General features: G+C 40.2%; 1 protein-coding gene across 2 annotated transcripts in view; it reads left to right on the top strand.

Moving 5' to 3' along the window:
• LOC123763017 (uncharacterized) overlaps nucleotides 1–22,904 on the top strand; it is a 52,070-nt gene that overhangs the window by 20 nt on the left and 29,146 nt on the right. For both annotated transcript variants that reach the window (XM_069302176.1, XM_069302175.1), the window contains exons 1-17: nucleotides 1–277; nucleotides 894–1,205; nucleotides 1,754–2,035; nucleotides 3,989–4,309; nucleotides 4,992–5,288; nucleotides 5,838–6,149; nucleotides 6,700–6,981; nucleotides 8,937–9,257; nucleotides 9,961–10,257; nucleotides 10,789–11,100; nucleotides 11,650–11,931; nucleotides 13,891–14,211; nucleotides 14,934–15,230; nucleotides 16,234–16,545; nucleotides 17,094–17,375; nucleotides 19,335–19,655; nucleotides 20,359–20,655. The exon at nucleotides 1–277 is cut by the window's left edge and continues 20 nt beyond it. In XM_069302176.1, coding sequence (XP_069158277.1) covers nucleotides 127–277; nucleotides 894–1,205; nucleotides 1,754–2,035; nucleotides 3,989–4,309; nucleotides 4,992–5,288; nucleotides 5,838–6,149; nucleotides 6,700–6,981; nucleotides 8,937–9,257; nucleotides 9,961–10,257; nucleotides 10,789–11,100; nucleotides 11,650–11,931; nucleotides 13,891–14,211; nucleotides 14,934–15,230; nucleotides 16,234–16,545; nucleotides 17,094–17,375; nucleotides 19,335–19,655; nucleotides 20,359–20,655 — 4,999 coding nt within the window. In that variant the 5' untranslated portion in view covers nucleotides 1–126. The remainder of the gene's footprint in view (nucleotides 278–893; nucleotides 1,206–1,753; nucleotides 2,036–3,988; nucleotides 4,310–4,991; nucleotides 5,289–5,837; nucleotides 6,150–6,699; nucleotides 6,982–8,936; nucleotides 9,258–9,960; nucleotides 10,258–10,788; nucleotides 11,101–11,649; nucleotides 11,932–13,890; nucleotides 14,212–14,933; nucleotides 15,231–16,233; nucleotides 16,546–17,093; nucleotides 17,376–19,334; nucleotides 19,656–20,358; nucleotides 20,656–22,904) is intronic.

Here is a 22,904-nt window from a genome sequence, read left to right as displayed (position 1 = left end):
AACGAAATAGTTTTACCAAAAACAGAAGACACCTTCGATGTGTGTTACCAGGACCCATTAGAAGAAGTCACATATGCTGAAATCACTGTTATAGAAATCACTACTGGCCCAACGAAGCAGACTAATATGAAAGCGATACGCACAGATCAATGTTCGACCTTCAACAAACTGGTCCTTGAAGTGGACAGCCACATCATATTCGAGCTGCGATTGTATTCTGGAAACGACGGAAATTATATCCAAATCGGGAAAGGATCTCTCGATTTCATGATGCAAGGTGAGAATTCAGCGTCCTCTGGCCAGTATTACAAGCTAATGAGTTGTTAATTTGAATGCTAATAGCATGTTCCCACTGAAATTTGTCGTAATTTTCCCTTTTTAAATTCTGCTTCCTGATCGAATTTACTATAAATCCTTTCCAGGAAAATATTTTCCCCAGTATTAAGTTGCATTAAAGTCTCCAATCATTGTTGGAAATAAAGGACTGAATGGAATACATAACTCTGCTCAGAGTAAATTACCACATATCAGGGTTAATGTTCTGGCAAGGGCGTTGATCAACCATTATTTACTATGGCACCATTCAAGCTAATGTATTTTATATATATATATATATATATATATATATATATATATATATATATATATATATATATATATATATATATATATATATATATATATATATATATATATATATATAGCCTCAGAGAAGGGAACACAGAACATTCAGGGAAAAACTGGCCATTTAACTCTGAATACGTAAGAGAGTTCGCTTCTCCTACCACCCCCTTTTTCTTATGGTGTACACTTTATTATATATATATATATATATATATATATATATATATATATATATATATATATATATATATATATATATTACATTTCAGATTTCAGCAACTTGGCACAAATGACAAGCGTCAATAAGGTTGGTGACGGGAAGATATTAAGGCTGTCATATGACCAAGCACCTCAAGACACAGACAAGATCATTACTGATGACGGGACGACTTTGGTTGTTCTTGGGTCGTCAATTACCAAGACGACCAACATACAATATCTGATATTACAAGACGACATCACTAGCAGCGGCCTCAAGGTCTACCGTGAAATAAATGGAGTGACGGTGAATGAGGGTTCTTCCACAGCGGTGGTGACGGTGACGAGAGGCACAGTGAACATCAACGATGCTACTAAGACAAGTAAGATATAGTTGAGTCCTCTCCTTCAACTGAGACTGAAGATCTTGTCTTTACGAGAGTTGGGTATTAGTGCACTGTACTATATAACTCAAATGTAAAGACATTTAACAAAAAATCAGTAGTTTTAGTGTTGAGCAAATGTTAGTCTATGGGTACAGATATATTACTTTAAATTATTTTGAAAATTCAAATATCACAGCTACGAGGATCAAGTCATATAAGGATTTAGGTATTTTACTGGCCAATTTTTCCTTTAATCTCTGGGAACAGACAAGTGCAATTGGACATGTATGTAATATAAAGCGTAGACAGTACTTTAAGGTGAAGGAAGATTTGTTTAGGTCAGGTCAACAGTGTGATGGTCCAGCTAACAGGTGCAACACCTGCTAAGGAACAACACCTGTTGGCCGAACCAAATATTATAACACATCAACAATGTTGATCGACTTCCAGATTACGACACTAAACTTGACCGGACAGATTATTACAATTCTTCACTCTTATCTTCTTTCAGATCTAAAATATTTACACTTTATGATATTTTCCAGAGCCAGAGTTTAAATCAGTGACGCTAGAACATGAACCGTTGACAACCACAGTGGAAGCAACCACCACGGCTAGCAGCGACAAATTTGAACTGGTGAATTACTGGATGGTAAACAAGGCGGCAGGACCTGTCACCGTGAATGTGTGTGAGGACCTTACTTCACCTGCGTCGTGTAACGTTGTAGGATACACACCAGGAAGCAACACGGTGAATGTCCTCTTGGTTGGATACGCAACTGCTGACTCTAACACAATGTTAGAGTCAGATGTTCACACAATCCAAGGTGAGATAAAGTGACCTGCAGCAGGTATATAAACGCCTTTACAGGATTGATCTTCACTTTTTTACATACTGATTACCGTCGCTATTGTGTGTGTGCGCGCGTGTGTGTGTGTGTGAGTACTTACCTAGTTGTACTTACCAAGCTGTGCTTGCGGGGGTTGAGCTCTGGCTCTTTGGTCCCGCCTCTCAACGGTCAATAAACTAATATACAGGTTCCTGAGTCTACTGGGCTCTATCATATCTACACTTGAAGCTGTGTATGGAGTCAGCCTCCACCACATCACTTCCGAATGCAGTCTATTTGACACTGAAAAATTCTTTCTAACGTCTCTATGGCTCATTTGGGCACTCAATTTCCACCTGTATCCCCTAGTGCGTATGCCCCTTGTGTTAAATAGTCTGTCTTATCTACCCTATCAATTCTGAGAATATTGTATGTGGTGATCATGTCCCCTCTAACTCTTCTGTCTCACAGTAACGTGAGGTTTAATTTCCGTAGTCTCTCCACGTAGCTCATACCCCTCAGTTCGGGTACTAGTCTGGTGGCAAACCTTTGAACCTTTTCCAGTTTAGTCTCATGCTTGACTAGATATGGACTCCATACTGGAGCCGCATACTCCAGGCATATATGGTCTGACTTATATGGTATATAATGTTCTGAAAGATTCCTTACACAAGTTTCTAAAGGCCGTTCCTATGTTAGCCAACCTGGCATATGCCGCTGATGTTATCCTCTTGATATGAGCTTCAGAGGACAGGTCTGGCGTGATATCAACCCCCAGGTCTTTCTCTCTCTCTGACTCTGTGTGTGTGTGTGTGTGTGTGTGTGTGTGTGTGTGTGTGTGTGTGTGTGTGTGTGTGTGTGTGTGTGTGTGTGTGTGTGTGTGTGTGTGTGTGCGTGCGTGTGTGTCAAAGAATCAATATTGTATGCAGCAAAACATATCTTCCCAGAATATTTGCATATTTTTCAGTATTCATCATGGTCATATATATATTCTCCTCTAGTAAATTGATCGAAAACATATGCTGTAGATGCAATACTTCCCAGTGCTTAATGCCACCGGGAAAGTTTTCTTAGCTTCTGGAAATTACCTTGAGGGCCGCTGGGTGTAGACCGAGGCCGTACACACACAGTTGCTGTCTAATCATTTGAGAAAATTGGGAGAATTGACAGGAAATTTTGGCCAAGAGGTTATCGACCCCCACTGATGGATATAAAGAATCACAAGAGGTTGAACGTCCCAGTTTTAAAAGTAACATCTCTTTAGTTTCATGCACAAATACGTTGACCTTTGACATGGAAACTTATTCATCTGTTTGATACCTGGTTGATGGGATTCTGGGAGTTCTTCTACTCCCCAAGCCCGGCCCGAGGCCAGACTTGACTTACGAGAGCTTGGGCCAACAGGCTGTTTAGAGCAGCCGTTCATTATCACTCTACATTAACAGGAATATTCCTTCCACACTCCTCACATTTTTCCACTTATGTTCTTACACTATTTACTCCAGTGCATATTTGCATAAAATAAACTTTCTGACATATCAGACCCCAGACATTACACAGATCAACCACCTCTACATTTACACTTATGAAACATGGCCTCCGTGGCGCATTGGTAAAATACTCGCCCGGAACTTCGCGAACTATATGGCCTGGGTTCGTATCCTGGCCGGATATGATTGACCGGGTGTCAATATTGAACTGTAGCCTCTGTTCACCCAGCAGTGAATGGGTACCTGGTTGATAAAATATTTGGCGGGTCGTATTCCGGGGGAAAATAGGATTAAGGACCCGCCCGAAACGCTATGCGTGCTAGTTGCTTTACAAGTATGTAACAACTCTTGTATACATAAATAAAATATATATTTAAATGCTCCCTCCCTCCCTCTCTGCTCCACCATTACTTAACTCTTACCAACATTCAGAGAAGTGTAATATCATATAAACTTTCAGATTACGACATTGCTGGGAGCTTTATCTTCAGCCAGACGACAGAATGGCACTGGACACTCCCGTCAGCAGCAACTGAGTACATGGCAACCATCACGGAGGTCACCACCAAGCAAGACCCTACGGCGACCTTCACTACTTCCATGGTGACCTGTGACACTCTTGAAACGTTCTGTTACGGCTACTTCCTGGGGCTGGGGGCGACCAACCAATACACAGTGATGATACAGCCCAAAACTGACACTGGATACGACGCTCTGAACCAGATAGTTTCTGGGAAGGTGTCGTCGCAGAGGAGGATATTGACGAACAACACTGTGTTGGGTGAGAACTACAAGTCTTCCACATACCGTTAATTGTCTTGGTTTGCTTCCATATCGATCACGGATAGATTTAGTTATGAGAGGTAATATTAGTATTAAAATATTATTACATAAAAAGTAATAAATAATAATACAAAATCATTTAATAATAGATAAATATTTAATGTATATAATTATACTTAAACAGAGTTACTGTAAACATAATTGACTATAAGTGACTAATAAAAAGATGAACTGTATGATAGAAAATTATACATTTTGTAGCATACAATCCTGTAACATTTTGTTGTTAAACCCTGACATAATTCAGTTTAGTAAATATACATTGTCCTGAAACAGCGACATATGAGTCCACTTCCTTTTTCAAGTAGAGAAAATAGGAGCAGTATTAGTCCCAGCGCTGATCCTTGAGGTACTCAAGCCATCCTGATTGTCCTCCCTCTCATTGTCTCTCTTTGGCTCCAGTTTGATGGATAACATCTCGCCCATTTCAATATTCTTCCCGTTACCCAACGTTGTTCTTCTGCTTGCATTACAGGTTCACGTGTGGCAGCGTCGAAGACTTTATGATATTTAAAAATGCAGTTTTCCTTTACGGTAAAATGACCTGCAACATGGCGTGCAATACAGACCAATTCAACACTAACATCTACTGGTGTGCCTTGAAATATCTTTCTTTTCAGGTGACGTAACTGAGGTGATTGTTAAAGAAATAGTATTTGGAACAGATGGCACCTTCGACATTTGTTATAAGGACCCACTAGCAGAAGTTACTTATGCAGAGATCACAGTTGTTAGGATCAATGGGGACTCTGCGGAAGAGTCCAGTGTGGCTGCGACTGCAGTGGGTTCATGTACCACTTTCTCTACACCAGCCTTTGGTGTGAATGATCACATTGTGTTCGAACTGCGATTATATTCAGGTCAAACAGGAAGTTATACCCAGATCAGTAAAGGTTCTCTCGACTTCACCGTGCCAGGTGAGAATTATGCTTTCATTCCCAACTATCACTTGTTACTTGACTCAAGATCACAAAGCACTGTAACTCCAGGTCTCTTTTGAATTAGTTTCAATAAAGGTCATTCAATAGTTTGCTTCACAATTTTTCTTTCCATTGTGAATTAATTTAGACGCCTTAGCATTAAAATGTATGTACTGTTCAACATACTAATTTTCAATGATCATTCAGATTGCTTGCAATATTGCAATATGTCATTCTAGTGTTGTGATTTAGCTCCTTAGTTGTGTCAACGAATAATTTTCGATATTGTATAGCATGGCCATTATATAACTCAAGAACAAAACTGTTCAAAAACATACTCCCCCCCCCCCCGCCGAGGCACTCTTCTTACGCCTTGCAATCCTCACTAGTTGGGAAATTTGATCACTGAAAATACAACGGAATATGCAGTATGTACACAGTATATATATATATATATATATATATATATATATATATATATATATATATATATATATATATATATATATATATATATATATATATATATATATATTACATTTTTAGATTTGAGCAACTTGGCACAGTTGACAAGCGTCAATAAGGTTGGTGACGGGAAGATATTAAGGCTGTCATATGACCAAGCACCTCAAGACACAGACAAGATCATTACTGATGACGGGACGACTTTGGTTGTTCTTGGGTCGTCAATTACCAAGACGAACAACATACAATATCTGATATTACAAGACGACATCACTAGCAGCGGCCTCAAGGTCTACCGTGAAATAAATGGAGTGACGGTGAATGAGGGTTCTTCCACAGCGGTGGTGACGGTGACGAGAGGCACAGTGAACATCAACGATGCTACTAAGACAAGTAAGATATAGTTGAGTCCTCTCCTTCAACTGAGACTGAAGATCTTGTCTTTACGAGAGTTGGGTATTAGTGCACTGTACTATATAACTCAAATGTAAAGACATTTAACAAAAAAATCAGTAGTTTTAGTGTTGAGCAAATGTTAGTCTATGGGTACAGATATATTACTTTAAATTATTTTGAAAATTCAAATATCACAGCTACGAGGATCAAGTCATATAAGGATTTAGGTATTTTACTGGCCAATTTTTCCTTTAATCTCTGGGAACAGACAAGTGCAATTTGACATGTATGTAATATAAAGCGTAGACAGTACTTTAAGGTGAAGGAAGATTTGTTTAGGTCAGGTCAACAGTGTGATGGTCCAGCTAACAGGTGCAACACCTGCTAAGGAACAACACCTGTTGGCCGAACCAAATATTATAACACATCAACAATGTTGATCGACTTCCAGATTACGACACTGGAACTTGACCGGACAGATTATTACAATTCTTCACTCTTATCTTCTTTCAGATCTAAAATATTTACACTTTATGATATTTTCCAGAGCCAGAGTTTAAATCAGTGACGCTAGAACATGAACCGTTGACAACCACAGTGGAAGCAACCACCACGGCTAGCAGCGACAAATTTGAACTGGTGAATTACTGGACGGAAGACGAGGCAGCAGGAACTGTCACCGTGACTGTGTGTGAGGACCTTACTTCACCTGCGTCGTGTAACGTTGTAGGATACACACCAGGAAGCAACACGGTGAATGTCCTCTTGGTTGGATACGCAACTGCTGACTCTAACACAATGTTAGAGTCAGATGTTCACACAATCCAAGGTGAGATAAAGTGACCTGCAGCAGGTATATAAACGCCTTTACAGGATTGATCTTCACTTTTTTACATACTGATTACCGTCGCTATTGTGTGTGTGCGCGCGTGTGTGTGTGTGTGAGTACTTACCTAGTTGTACTTACCAAGCTGTGCTTGCGGGGGTTGAGCTCTGGCTCTTTGGTCCCGCCTCTCAACGGTCAATAAACTAATATACAGGTTCCTGAGTCTACTGGGCTCTATCATATCTACACTTGAAGCTGTGTACGGAGTCAGCCTCCACCACATCACTTCCGAATGCAGTCTATTTGTCTACTAATCTGACACTGAAAAATTCTTTCTAACGTCTCTATGGCTCATTTGGGCACTCAATTTCCACCTGTATCCCCTAGTGCGTATGCCCCTTGTGTTAAATAGTCTGTCTTATCTACCCTATCAATTCTGAGAATCTTGTATGTGGTGATCATGTCCCCTCTAACTCTTCTGTCTCACAGTAACGTGAGGATTAATTTCCGTAGTCTCTCCTCGTAGTTCATACCCCTCAGTTCGGGTACTAGTCTGGTGGCAAACCTTTGAACCTTTTCCAGTTTAGTCTCATGCTTGACTAGATATGGACTCCATGCTGGAGCCGCATACTCCAGGCATATATGGTCTGACATATATGGTATATAATGTTCTGAAAGATTCCTTACACAAGTTTCAAAAGGCCGTTCCTATGTTAGCCAACCTGGCATATGCCGCTGATGTTATCCTCTTGGTATGAGCTTCAGAGGACAGGTCTGGAGTGATATCAACCCCCAGGTCTTTCTCTCTGTCTGACTCTGTGTGTGTGTGTGTGTGTGTGTGTGTGTGTGTGTGTGTGTGTGTGTGTGTGTGTGTGTGTGTGTGTGTGTGTGTGTGTGTGTGCGTGCGTGTGTGTCAAAGAATCAATATTGTATGCAGCAAAACATATCTTCCCATAATATTTTCATATTTTTCAGTATACATCATGTTCATATATATATTCTCCTCCAGTAAATTGATCGAAAACATATGCTGTAGATGCAATACTTCCCAGTGCTTAATGCCATCGGGAAAGTTTTCTTAGCTTCTGGAAATTACCTTGAGGGCCGCTGGGTGTAGACCGAGGCCGTACACACACAGTTGCTGTCTAATCATTTGAGAAAATTGGGAGAATTGACAGGAAATTTTGGCCAAGAGGTTATCGACCCCCACTGATGGATATAAAGAATCACAAGAGGTTGAACGTCCCAGTTTTAAAAGTAACATCTCTTTAGTTTCATGCACAAATACGTTGACCTTTGACATGGAAACTTATTCATCTGTTTGATACCTGGTTGATGGGATTCTGGGAGTTCTTCTACTCCCCAAGCCCGGCCCGAGGCCAGACTTGACTTACGAGAGCTTGGGCCAACAGGCTGTTTAGAGCAGCCGTTCATTATCACTCTACATTAACAGGAATATTCCTTCCACACTCCTCACATTTTTCCACTTATGTTCTTACACTATTTACTCCAGTGCATATTTGCATAAAATAAACTTTCTGACATATCAGACCCCAGACATTACACAGATCAACCACCTCTACATTTACACTTATGAAACATGGCCTCCGTGGCGCATTGGTAAAATACTCGCCCGGAACTTCGCGAACTATATGGCCTGGGTTCGTATCCTGGCCGGATATGATTGACCGGGTGTCAATACTGAACTGTAGCCTCTGTTCATCCAGCAGTGAATGGGTACCTGGTTGATAAAATATTTGGTGGGTCGTATTCCGGGGGAAAATAGGATTAAGGACCCGCCCGAAACGCTATGCGTGCTAGTTGCTTTACAAGTATGTAACAACTCTTGTATACATAAATAAAATATATATTTAAATGCTCCCTCCCTCCCTCTCTGCTCCACCATTACTTAACTCTTACCAACATTCAGAGAAGTGTAATATCATATAAACTTTCAGATTACGACATTGCTGGGAGCTTTATCTTCAGCCAGACGACAGAATGGCACTGGACACTCCCGTCAGCAGCAACTGAGTACATGGCAACCATCACGGAGGTCACCACCAAGCAAGACCCTACGGTGACCTTCACTACTTCCATGGTGACCTGTGACACTCTTGAAACGTTCTGTTACGGCTACTTCCTGGGGCTGGGGGCGACCAACCAATACACAGTGATGATACAGCCCAAAACTGACACTGGATACGACGCTCTGAACCAGATAGTTTCTGGGAAGGTGTCGTCGCAGAGGAGGATATTGACGAACAACACTGTGTTGGGTGAGAACTACAAGTCTTCCACATACCGTTAATTGTCTTGATTTGCTTCCATATCGATCACGGATAGATTTAGTTATGAGAGGTAATATTTAGCGAGTTTCCATTAGTATTAAAATATTATTACATAAAAAGTAATAAATAATAATACATAATCATTTAATAATAGATAAATATTTAATGTATATATACTTAAACAGAGCTACTGAAAACATAATTGACTATAAGTGACTAATAAAAAGATGAACTGTATGTTAGAAAATTATACATTTTGTAACATTTGTAACATGCAATCCTGTAACATTTTGTTGTTAAACCCTGACACAGTTCAGTTTAGTAAATATACATTGTCCTGAAACAGCGACATATGAGTCCACTTCCCTTTTCAAGTAGAGAAAATATGAGCAGTATTAGTCCCAGCGCTGATCCTTGAGGTACTCAAGCCATCCTGATATATCCTCCCTCTCATTGTCTCTCTTTGGCTCCAGTTTGATGGATAACATCTCGCCCATTTCAATATTCTTCCCGTTACCCAACGTTGTTCTTCTGCTTGCATTACAGGTTCACGTGTGGCAGCGTCGAAGACTTTATGATCTTTAAAAATGTAGTCTTCCTTTCCGGTAAAATGACCTGCAACATGGCGTGCAATACAAACTAATTTAACACTAACATCTAATGGTGTGCCTTGAAATATCTTTCTTTTCAGGTGACGTAACTGAGGTGATTGTTAAAGAAATAGTATTTGGAACAGATGGCACCTTCGACATTTGTTATAAGGACCCACTAGCAGAAGTTACTTATGCAGAGATCACAGTTGTTAGGATCAATGGGGACTCTGCGGAAGAGTCCAGTGTGGCTGCGACTGCAGTGGGTTCATGTACCACTTTCTCTACACCAGCCATTGGTGTAAATGATCACATTGTGTTCGAACTGCGATTATATTCAGGTCAAACAGGAAGTTATACCCAGATCAGTAAAGGTTCTCTCGACTTCACCATGCCAGGTGAGGATTATGCTTTCATTCCCAACTATCACTTGTTACTTGACTCAAGATCACAAAGCACTGTAACTCCAGGTCTCTTTTGAATTAGTTTCAATAAAGGTCATTCAATAGTTTGCTTCACAATTTTTCTTTCCATTGTGAATTAATTTAGACGCCTTAGCATTAAAATGTATGTACTGTTCAACATACTAATTTTCAATGATCATTCAGATTGCTTGCAATATTGCAATATGTCATTCTAGTGTTGTGATTTAGCTCCTTAGTTGTGTCAACGAATAATTTTCGATATTGTATAGCATGGCCATTATATAACTCAAGAACAAAACTGTTCAAAAACATACTCCTCCCCCCCCCCCCCCCCCGCCGAGGCACTCCTCTTACGCCTTGCCATCCTCACTAGTTGGGAGATTTGATCACTGAAAATACAACGGAATATGCAGTATGTACACAGTATATATATATATATATATATATATATATATATATATATATATATATATATATATATATATATATATATTACATTTTTAGATTTGAGCAACTTGGCACAGTTGACAAGCGTCAATAAGGTTGGTGACGGGAAGATATTAAGGCTGTCATATAATCAAGCACCTCAAGACACAGACAAGATCATTACTGATGACGGGACGACTTTGGTTGTTCTTGGGTCGTCAATTACCAAGACGACCAACATACAATATCTGATATTACAAGACGGCATCACTAGCAGCGGCCTCAAGGTCTACCGTGAAATAAATGGAGTGACGGTGAATGAGGGTTCTTCCACAGCGGTGGTGACGGTGACGAGAGGCACAGTGACCATCAACGATGCTACTAAGACAAGTAAGATATAGTTGAGTCCTCTCCTTCAACTGAGACTGAAGATCTTGTCTTTACGAGAGTTGGGTATTAGTGCACTGTACTATATAACTCAAATGTAAAGACATTTAACAAAAAATCAGTAGTTTTAGTGTTGAGCAAATGTTAGTCTATGGGTACAGATATATTACTTTAAATTATTTTGAAAATTCAAATATCACAGCTACGAGGATCAAGTCATATAAGGATTTAGGTATTTTACTGGCCAATTTTTCCTTTAATCTCTGGGAACAGACAAGTGCAATTTGACATGTATGTAATATAAAGCGTAGACAGTACTTTAAGGTGAAGGAAGATTTGTTTAGGTCAGGTCAACAGTGTGATGGTCCAGCTAACAGGTGCAACACCTGCTAAGGAACAACACCTGTTGGCCGAACCAAATATTATAACACATCAACAATGTTGATCGACTTCCAGATTACGACACTGGAACTTGACCGGACAGATTATTACAATTCTTCACTCTTATCTTCTTTCAGATCTAAAATATTTACACTTTATGATATTTTCCAGAGCCAGAGTTTAAATCAGTGACGCTAGAACATGAACCGTTGACAACCACAGTGGAAGCAACCCCCACGGCTAGCAGCGACAAATTTGAACTGGTGAATTACTGGACGGAAGACGAGGCAGCAGGAACTGTCACCGTGACTGTGTGTGAGGACCTTACTTCACCTGCGTCGTGTAACGTTGTAGGATACACACCAGGAAGCAACACGGTGAATGTCCTCTTGGTTGGATACGCAACTGCTGACTCTAACACAATGTTAGAGTCAGATGTTCACACAATCCAAGGTGAGATAAAGTGACCTGCAGCAGGTATATAAACGCCTTTACAGGATTGATCTTCACTTTTTTACATACTGATTACCGTCGCTATTGTGTGTGTGCGCGCGTGTGTGTGTGTGTGAGTACTTACCTAGTTGTACTTACCAAGCTGTGCTTGCGGGGGTTGAGCTCTGGCTCTTTGGTCCCGCCTCTCAACGGTCAATAAACTAATATACAGGTTCCTGAGTCTACTGGGCTCTATCATATCTACACTTGAAGCTGTGTATGGAGTCAGCCTCCACCACATCACTTCCGAATGCAGTCTATTTGTCTACTAATCTGACACTGAAAAAATCTTTCTAACGTCTCTATGGCTCATTTGGGCACTCAATTTCCACCTGTATCCCCTAGTGCGTATGCCCCTTGTGTTAAATAGTTTGTCTTATCTACCCTATCAATTCTGAGAATCTTGTATGTGGTGGTCATGTCCCCTCTAACTCTTCTGTCTCACAGTAACGTGAGGTTTAATTTCCGTAGTCTCTCCTCGTAGCTCATACCCCTCAGTTCGGGTACTAGTCTGGTGGCAAACCTTTGAACCTTTTCCAGTTTAGTCTCATGCTTGACTAGATATGGATTCCATACTGGAGCCGCATACTCCAGGCATATATGGTCTGACATATATGGTATATAATGTTCTGAAAGATTCCTTACACAAGTTTCTAAAGGCCGTTCCTATGTTAGCCAACCTGGCATATGCCGCTGATGTTATCCTCTTGATATGAGCTTCAGAGGACAGGTCTGGCGTGATATCAACCCCCAGGTCTTTCTCTCTGATTCTGTGTGTGTGTGTGTGTGTGTGTGTGTGTGTGTGTGTGTGTGTGTGTGTGTGTGTGTGTGTGTGTGTGTGTGTGTGTGTGTGTGTGTGTGTGCGTGCGTGTGTGTCAAAGAATCAATATTGTATGCAGCAAAACATATCTTCCCAGAATATTTGCATATTTTTCAGTATACATCATGTTCATATATATATTCTCCTCCAGTAAATTGATCGAAAACATATGCTGTAGATGCAATACTTCCCAGTGCTTAATGCCATCGGGAAAGTTTTCTTAGCTTCTGGAAATTACCTTGAGGGCCGCTGGGTGTAGACCGAGGCCGTACACACACAGTTGCTGTCTAATCATTTGAGAAAATTGGGAGAATTGACAGGAAATTTTGGCCAAGAGGTTATCGACCCCCACTGATGGATATAAAGAATCACAAGAGGTTGAACGTCCCAGTTTTAAAAGTAACATCTCTTTAGTTTCATGCACAAATACGTTGACCTTTGACATGGAAACTTATTCATCTGTTTGATACCTGGTTGATGGGATTCTGGGAGTTCTTCTACTCCCCAAGCCCGGCCCGAGGCCAGACTTGACTTACGAGAGCTTGGGCCAACAGGCTGTTTAGAGCAGCCGTTCATTATCACTCTACATTAACAGGAATATTCCTTCCACACTCCTCACATTTTTCCACTTATGTTCTTACACTATTTACTCCAGTGCATATTTGCATAAAATAAACTTTCTGACATATCAGACCCCAGACATTACACAGATCAACCACCTCTACATTTACACTTATGAAACATGGCCTCCGTGGCGCATTGGTAAAATACTCGCCCGGAACTTCGCGAACTATATGGCCTGGGTTCGTATCCTGGCCGGATATGATTGACCGGGTGTCAATATTGAACTGTAGCCTCTGTTCATCCAGCAGTGAATGGGTACCTGGTTGATAAAATATTTGGTGGGTCGTATTCCGGGGGAAAATAGGATTAAGGACCCGCCCGAAACGCTATGCGTGCTAGTTGCTTTACAAGTATGTAACAACTCTTGTATACATAAATAAAATATATATTTAAATGCTCCCTCCCTCCCTCTCTGCTCCACCATTACTTAACTCTTACCAACATTCAGAGAAGTGTAATATCATATAAACTTTCAGATTACGACATTGCTGGGAGCTTTATCTTCAGCCAGACGACAGAATGGCACTGGACACTCCCGTCAGCAGCAACTGAGTACATGGCAACCATCACGGAGGTCACCACCAACCAAGACCCTACGGCGACCTTCACTACTTCCATGGTGACCTGTAACACTCCTGAAACGTTCTGTTACGGCTACTTCCTGGGGCTGGGGGCGACCAACCAATACACAGTGATGATACAGCCCAAAACTGACACTGGATACGACGCTCTGAACCAGATAGTTTCTGGGAAGGTGTCGTCGCAGAGGAGGATATTGACGAACAACACTGTGTTGGGTGAGAACTACAAGTCTTCAACATACCGTTAATTGTCTTGATTTGCTTCCATATCGATCACGGATAGATTTAGTTATGAGAGGTAATATTTAGCGAGTTTCCATTAGTATTAAAATATTATTACATAAAAAGTAATAAATATTATTACACAAAAAATAATAAATAATAATACATAATTATTTCATAATAGATAAATATTTAATATATATTTTTAAACTTAAACAGAGTTACTGTAAACATAATTGACTATAAGTGACTAATAAAAAGATGAACTGTATGATAGAAAATTATACATTTTGTACCATACAATCCTGTAACATTTTGTTGTTAAACCCTGACACAGTTCAGTTTAGTAAATATACATTGTCCTGAAACAGCGACATATGAGTCCACTTCCTTTTTCAAGTAGAGAAAATAGGAGCAGTATTAGTCCCAGCGCTGATCCTTGAGGTACTCAAGCCATCCTGATATATCCTCCCTCTCATTGTCTCTCTTTGGCTCCAGTTTGATGGATAACATCTCGCCCATTTCAATATTCTTCCCGTTACCCAACGTTGTTCTTCTGCTTGCATTACAGGTTCACGTGTGGCAGCGTCGAAGACTTTATGATCTTTAAAAATGTAGTCTTCCTTTACGATAAAATGACCTGCAACATGGCGTGCAATACAGACCAATTCAACACTAACATCTACTGGTGTGCCTTGAAATATCTTTCTTTTCAGGTGACGTTACTGAGGTGATTGTTAAAGAAATAATATTTGGAAAAGGTGACACCTTCGACATTTGTTATAAGGACCCACTAGCAGGAGTTACTTATGCAGAGATCACAGTTGTTAGGATCAATGGGGACTCTGCGGAAGAGTCCAGTGTGGCTGCGACTGCAGTGGGTTCATGTACCACTTTCTCTACACCAGCCTTTGGTGTGAATGATCACATTGTGTTCGAACTGCGATTATATTCAGGTCAAACAGGAAGTTATACCCAGATCAGTAAAGGTTCTCTCGACTTTACCATGCCAGGTGAGAATTATGCTTTCATTCCAAACTATCACTTGTTATTTGACTCAAGATCACAAAGCACTGTAACTCCAGGTCTCTTTTGAATTAGTTTCAATCAAGGTCATTCAATAGTTTGCTTCACAATTTTTCTTTCCATTGTGTATTAATTTAGACGCCTTAGCATTAAAATGTATGTACTGTTCAACATACTAATTTTCAATGATCTTTCAGATTGCTTGCAATATTGCAATATGTCATTCTAGTGTTGTGATTTAGCTCCCTAGTTGTGTCAACGAATAATTTTCGATATTGTATAGCATGGCCATTATATAACTCAAGAACAAAACTGTTCAAAAACATACTCCCCCCCTCCCCCGCCGAGGCACTCTTCTTACGCCTTGCCATCCTCACTAGTTGGGAAATTTGATCACTGAAAATAGAACGGAATATGCAGTATGTACATAGTATATATATATATATATATATATATATATATATATATATATATATATATATATATATATATATATATATATATATATATATATATATATATGTCGTACCTAGTAGCCAGAACTCACTTCTGAGCCTACTATGCAAGGCCCGATTTGCCTAATAAGCCAAGTTTTCATGAATTAATTGCTTTTCGACTACCTAACCTACCTAACCTAACCTAACTTTTTCGGCTACCTAACCTAACCTAACCGATAGAGATAGGTTAGGTTAGGTAGGGTTGGTTAGGTTCGGTCATATATCTACGTTAATTTTAACTCCAATAAAAAAAAATTGACCTCTTACATAATGAAATGAGTTGCTTTATCATTTCATAAGAAAAAAATTAGAGAAAATATATTTATTCATGAAAACTTGGCTTATTAGGCAAATCGGGCCTTGCATTGTAGGCTGAAAAGTGAATTCTGGCTACTAGGTACGACATATATATATATATATATATATATATATATATATATATATATATATATATATATATATATATATATATATATATATATTACATTTTTAGATTTGAGCAACTTGGCACTGTTGACAAGCGTCAATAAGGTTGGTGACGGGAAGATATTAAGGCTGTCATATGACCAAGCACCTCAAGACACAGACAAGATCATTACTGATGACGGGACGACTTTGGTTGTTCTTGGGTCGTCAATTACCAAGACGACCAACATACAATATCTGATATTACAAGACGGCATCACTAGCAGCGGCCTCAAGGTCTACCGTGAAATAAATGGAGTGACGGTGAATGAGGGTTCTTCCACAGCGGTGGTGACGGTGACGAGAGGCACAGTGACCATCAACGATGCTACTAAGACAAGTAAGATATAGTTGAGTCCTCTCCTTCAACTGAGACTGAAGATCTTGTCTTTACGAGAGTTGGGTATTAGTGCACTGTACTATATAACTCAAATGTAAAGACATTTAACAAAAAATCAGTAGTTTTAGTGTTGAGCAAATGTTAGTCTATGGGTACAGATATATTACTTTAAATTATTTTGAAAATTCAAATATCACAGCTACGAGGATCAAGTCATATAAGGATTTAGGTATTTTACTGGCCAATTTTTCCTTTAATCTCTGGGAACAGACAAGTGCAATTTGACATGTATGTAATATAAAGCGTAGACAGTACTTTAAGGTGAAGGAAGATTTGTTTAGGTCAGGTCAACAGTGTGATGGTCCATCTAACAGGTGCAACACCTGCTAAGGAACAACACCTGTTGGCCGAACCAAATATTATAACACATCAACAATGTTGATCGACTTCCAGATTACGACACTGGAACTTGACCGGACAGATTATTACAATTCTTCACTCTTATCTTTTTCAAATCTAAAATATTTACACTTTATGATATTTTCCAGAGCCAGAGTTTAAATCAGTGACGCTAGAACATGAACCGTTGACAACCACAGTGGAAGCAACCCCCACGGCTAGCAGCGACAAATTTGAACTGGTGAATTACTGGACGGAAGACGAGGCAGCAGGAACTGTCACCGTAAATGTGTGTGAGGACCTTACTTCACCTGCGTTGTGTAACGTTGTAGGATACACACCAGGAAGCAACACGGTGAATGTCCTCTTGGTTGGATACGCAACTGCTGACTCTAACACAATGTTAGAGTCAGATGTTCACACAATCCAAGGTGAGATAAAGTGACCTGCAGCAGGTATATAAACGCCTTTACAGGATTGATCTTCACTTTTTTACATACTGATTACCGTCGCTATTGTGTGTGTGCGCGCGTGTGTGTGTGTGTGAGTACTTACCTAGTTGTACTTACCAAGCTGTGCTTGCGGGGGTTGAGCTCTGGCTCTTTGGTCCCGCCTCTCAACGGTCAATCAACTAATATACAGGTTCCTAAGTCTACTGGGCTCTATCATATCTACACTTGAAACTGTGTATGGACTCAGCCTCCACCACATCACTTCCTAATGCATTCTATTTGTCTACTAATCTGACACTGAAAAATTCTTTCTAACGTCTCTATGGCTCATTTGGGCACTCAATTTCCACCTGTGTCCCCTAGTACGTATGCCCCTTGTGTTAAATAGTCTGTCTTTATCTACCCTATCAATTCTTCTGAGAATCTTGTATGTGGTGATCATGTCCCCTCTAACTCTTCTGTCTCACAGTGACGTGAGGTTTAATTCTCGTAGTCTCTCCTCGTAGCTCAAACCCCTCAGTTCAGGTAATAGTCTGGTGGCAAACCTTTGAACCTTTTCCAGTTTAGTTTTATGCTTGACTAGATATGGACTCCATGCTGGAGCCGCATACTCCAGGATTGGTCTGACATATGTGGTATATAATGTTCTGAAAGATTCCTTACACTAGTTTCTAAAGGCCGTTCTTATGTTAGCCAACCTGGCATATGCCGCTGAGATTATCCTTTTGATATGAGCTTCAGGGGACAGGTCTGGCGTGATATCAACCCCCAGGTCTTTCTCTCTGATTCTGTGTGTGTGTGTGTGTGTGTGTGTGTGTGTGTGTGTGTGTGTGTGTGTGTGTGTGTGTGTGTGTGTGTGTGTGTGTGTGTGTGTGTGTGTGCGTGCGTGTGTGTCAAAGAATCAATATTGTATGCAGCAAAACATATCTTCCCAGAATATTTGCATATTTTTCAGTATTCATCATGGTCATATATATATTCTCCTCTAGTAAATTGATCGAAAACATATGCTGTAGATGCAATACTTCCCAGTGCTTAATGCCATCGGGAAAGTTTTCTTAGCTTCTGGAAATTACCTTGAGGGCCGCTGGGTGTAGACCGAGGCCGTACACACACAGTTGCTGTCTAATCATTTGAGAAAATTGGGAGAATTGACAGGAAATTTTGGCCAAGAGGTTATCGACCCCCACTGATGGATATAAAGAATCACAAGAGGATGAACGTCCCAGTTTTAAAAGTAACATCTCTTTAGTTTCATGCACAAATACGTTGACCTTTGACATGGAAACTTATTCATCTGTTTGATACCTGGTTGATGGGATTCTGGGAGTTCTTCTACTCCCCAAGCCCGGCCCGAGGCCAGACTTGACTTACGAGACCTTGGGCCAACAGGCTGTTTAGAGCAGCCGTTCATTATCACTCTACATTAACAGGAATATTCCTTCCACACCCCTCACATTTTTCCACTTATGTTCTTACACTATTTACTCCAGTGCATATTTGCATAAAATAAACTTTCTGACATATCAGACCCCAGACATTACACAGATCAACCACCTCTACATTTACACTTATGAAACATGGCCTCCGTGGCGCATTGCTAAAATACTCGCCCGGAACTTCGCGAACTATATGGCCTGGGTTCGTATCCTGGCCGGATATGATTGACCGGGTGTCAATATTGAACTGTAGCCTCTGTTCATCCAGCAGTGAATGGGTACCTGGTTGATAAAATATTTGGCGGGTCGTATTCCGGGGGAAAATAGGATTAAGGACCCGCCCGAAACGCTATGCGTCCTAGTTGCTTTACAAGTATGTAACAACTCTTGTATACGTAAATAAAATATATATTTAAATGCTCCCTCCCTCCCTCTCTGCTCCACCATTACTTAACTCTTACCAACATTCAGAGAAGTGTAATATCATATAAACTTTCAGATTACGACATTGCTGGGAGCTTTATCTTCAGCCAGACGACAGAATGGCACTGGACACTCCCGTCAGCAGCAACTGAGTACATGGCAACCATCACGGAGGTCACCACCAACCAAGACCCTACAGCGACCTTCACTACTTCCATGGTGACCTGTAACACTCCTGAAACGTTCTGTTACGGCTACTTCCTGGGGCTGGGGGCGACCAACCAATACACAGTGATGATACAGCCCAAAACTGACACTGGATACGACGCTCTGAACCAGATAGTTTCTGGGAAGGTGTCGTCGCAGAGGAGGATATTGACGAACAACACTGTGTTGGGTGAGAACTACAAGTCTTCCACATACCGTTAATTGTCTTGATTTGCTTCCATATCGATCACGGATAGATTTAGTTATGAGAGGTAATATTTAGCGAGTTTCCATTAGTATTAAAATATTATTACATAAAAAGTAATATATAATAATACATAATCATTTAATAATAGATAAATATTTAATGTATATATACTTAAACAGAGCTACTGAAAACATAATTGACTATAAGTGACTAATAAAAAGATGAACTGTATGTTAGAAAATTATACATTTTGTAACATTTGTAACATGCAATCCTGTAACATTTTGTTGTTAAACCCTGACACAGTTCAGTTTAGTAAATATACATTGTCCTGAAACAGCGACATATGAGTCCACTTCCCTTTTCAAGTAGAGAAAATATGAGCAGTATTAGTCCCAGCGCTGATCCTTGAGGTACTCAAGCCATCCTGATATATCCTCCCTCTCATTGTCTCTCTTTGGCTCCAGTTTGATGGATAACATCTCGCCCATTTCAATATTCTTCCCGTTACCCAACGTTGTTCTTCTGCTTGCATTACAGGTTCACGTGTGGCAGCGTCGAAGACTTTATGATATTTAAAAATGTAGTCTTCCTTTACGGTAAAATGACCTGCAACATGGCGTGCAATACAGACCAATTCAACACTAACATCTACTGGTGTGCCTTGAAATATCTTTCTTTTCAGGTGACGTTACTGAGGTGATTGTTAAAGAAATAGTATTTGGAACAGGTGACACCTTCGACATTTGTTACGAAGAACCACCAACAAGAGTTACTTATGCAGAGATCACAGTTGTTAGGATCAATGGGGACTCTGCGGAAGAGTCCAGTGTGGCTGCGACTGCAGTGGGTTCATGTACCACTTTCTCTACACCAGCCTTTGGTGTGAATGATCACGTTGTGTTCGAACTGCGATTATATTCAGGTCAAACAGGAAGTTATACCCAGATCAGTAAAGGTTCTCTCGACTTCACCGTGCCAGGTGAGGATTCTGTTTGTATATCTTGTAATTAGTCATGATTTAAGGCACTCTTACGAGCTGACTGCTTTGAGGATCTTTTTTTTTCGTCCAACCAGTGTTGAACCCAAAATATACAAATTATACTATTTAATTTTATGAGGTATTTTAATCAACGTAATTTATATATCAACGCCTATTATTCGTTTAAGACGTACCATTCGGTTGAAACACACATGTAAAATTATAAGAAAGACTACTGAAACTCAAGTCTGGTTATTTTGTTTATATAAAGTAACTTCAGTTACTTCACAAGTTATAATTGATTGATTGATTGATTTATAGAGATTAAGCCACCCAAGAGGTGTTACAGGCATGAATAACCCGTAAGTGGAGGAATAAATTATAATTAAACACCATCCGGTTATTACTTGGCTACCCTTGCCAATACCCACACCGGACCTATCTGCTCACCTTACACAAACCTCCACATTATTTTTCCCTAACTCAGAATCGTTATTACAACACTCCAAACTCGATTAGTCTTCCATAACATCTCACTGAAGGGTAGAAAGGGCCTAAGCAACTCTATCCTTTTGAGATGTATGTTATAGTCTCAATAAACGTATTTGAACTTGGTACTGCGTGGCCTCACACTAGTGTCACGCAGTCTTGATTCAAGAAAAACCATGCTGTAGCCTCCACACTGGCTGGTTCGAACATCAACACTTCTACAGGGCAGGAGGACTTGTTAGGACTGCTTCCCCAAATGAAATGTCTTTGCTCGACCAGTCACGCCTCACGCCTCAGTGTGACATTCTGAGGTAACTGCCGATTGCCTCGTGCATAGAATCAGGCGTTCACCTCGTGCCTGTGACACACCCCATGTTACGTAGATGTCACGGACACTTGCCTCACCTTGGTGAATATTAATGCCTTGGGTTTGAACTGACGCTATGGTCAATTTTATAACCTCGCATGGACGTGTGATCACGTACACAAAAGACTTAAGACTTCTGGAATCCCTCTTGCAGAGACTGATTTCTATCAAGTTTCATTTCTTGTAACATACTATACTGTAGTCATTTATCATGTAGTTAAACATATAATATGCAGGTTACGACACCAGTCACTGCTGGTTACACAGGGCAGTTGGAGTTAAACAATTATACCTGAAGTCAACCATAACAAGCGCACTGATGCCGCTTGTATGCGACTCTTGTCTTGAGTGTTACAGCTGTATCCAGAATATAGATGGAAGCCTTAGACCCACTAATTAGATCAGGATCATTATCTAATATCATAATATGTCAAGTGCTGCCATGCTGTCACTTTGGTAATGTACTGAAGCAGTCAAATGATGAGATTTCTAGAACGCTGTGTGTAATGCCAATTTGCTTACTGCAACATGACAGATTGTTAATTCTATATTTTAAATTAATTTTTTATGTTGTCTATTTTTGTAAATTCAAAACTTAACAAAAAAAAAAAATATATATATATATATATATATATATATATATATATATATATATATATATATATATATATATATATATTTTTTTTTTTTTTTTTTTTATTTAAAAAAAGTTTGTGAGGGTACCACCTCTGGTACCAATGTGGGGACCCATAGCCTCGGAGAAGAAAATAAAAAGTATTCAGAGGAGACCTTGTGGTTTCTCACTGAACACTAATATTATCTTCTCCTACCACCCCCATTCTTTTGTATGTACACATATATATTTACTTTATTTGAACTTTGTTACAAAAAAGGAGTTACATATGGGTTACAAAGATGGTTGTCATAGGTTGTCGAGTTCCTCCAGCTCCTCAGATGGCGGGCAGGAACCCTGGATGCAGTGCGCATTTCCCCTCTGTATCGCCACACTGAGGCGCTGGGAAAAAAAGCTTGCAGCTCTCGGTTCCCTTGTTGTTTCAATGAGCCTAGAACCCAGTTCCTTCAAAAAACTGGTAGCACTTTTACCCCAGGCGCCGAGTGTCTCAGAAGCAATGGGGACAAAATTGTAGTGGTGATCCAGTTCTCTATACTTACGGGATTTGGCTGCTTCCCTGTGGGTGGCAGCGCCACCTGGTTGTGCAACACTGAGGTTAATGTAGGTGTTAGCCAGGGTTGATACGCACGTGTAGTCCCATACCAACTGCTTGCCATTCTTCCAGGGGTTCACTGTGATACCATCCGGGCGACCAATAAGAACATCAGAGTTACGGGGCGTTAGGTAACGGGGCTCTCTTTCAGCTGGGCATATATATAT

This window comes from Procambarus clarkii, chromosome 47 (genome assembly GCF_040958095.1).
Source record: "Procambarus clarkii isolate CNS0578487 chromosome 47, FALCON_Pclarkii_2.0, whole genome shotgun sequence".
Lineage (NCBI taxonomy): Eukaryota > Metazoa > Arthropoda > Malacostraca > Decapoda > Cambaridae > Procambarus > Procambarus clarkii.
Note: the sequence above shows the minus strand (reverse complement) of the source record. Positions and strands in the feature narration are given on the sequence as shown.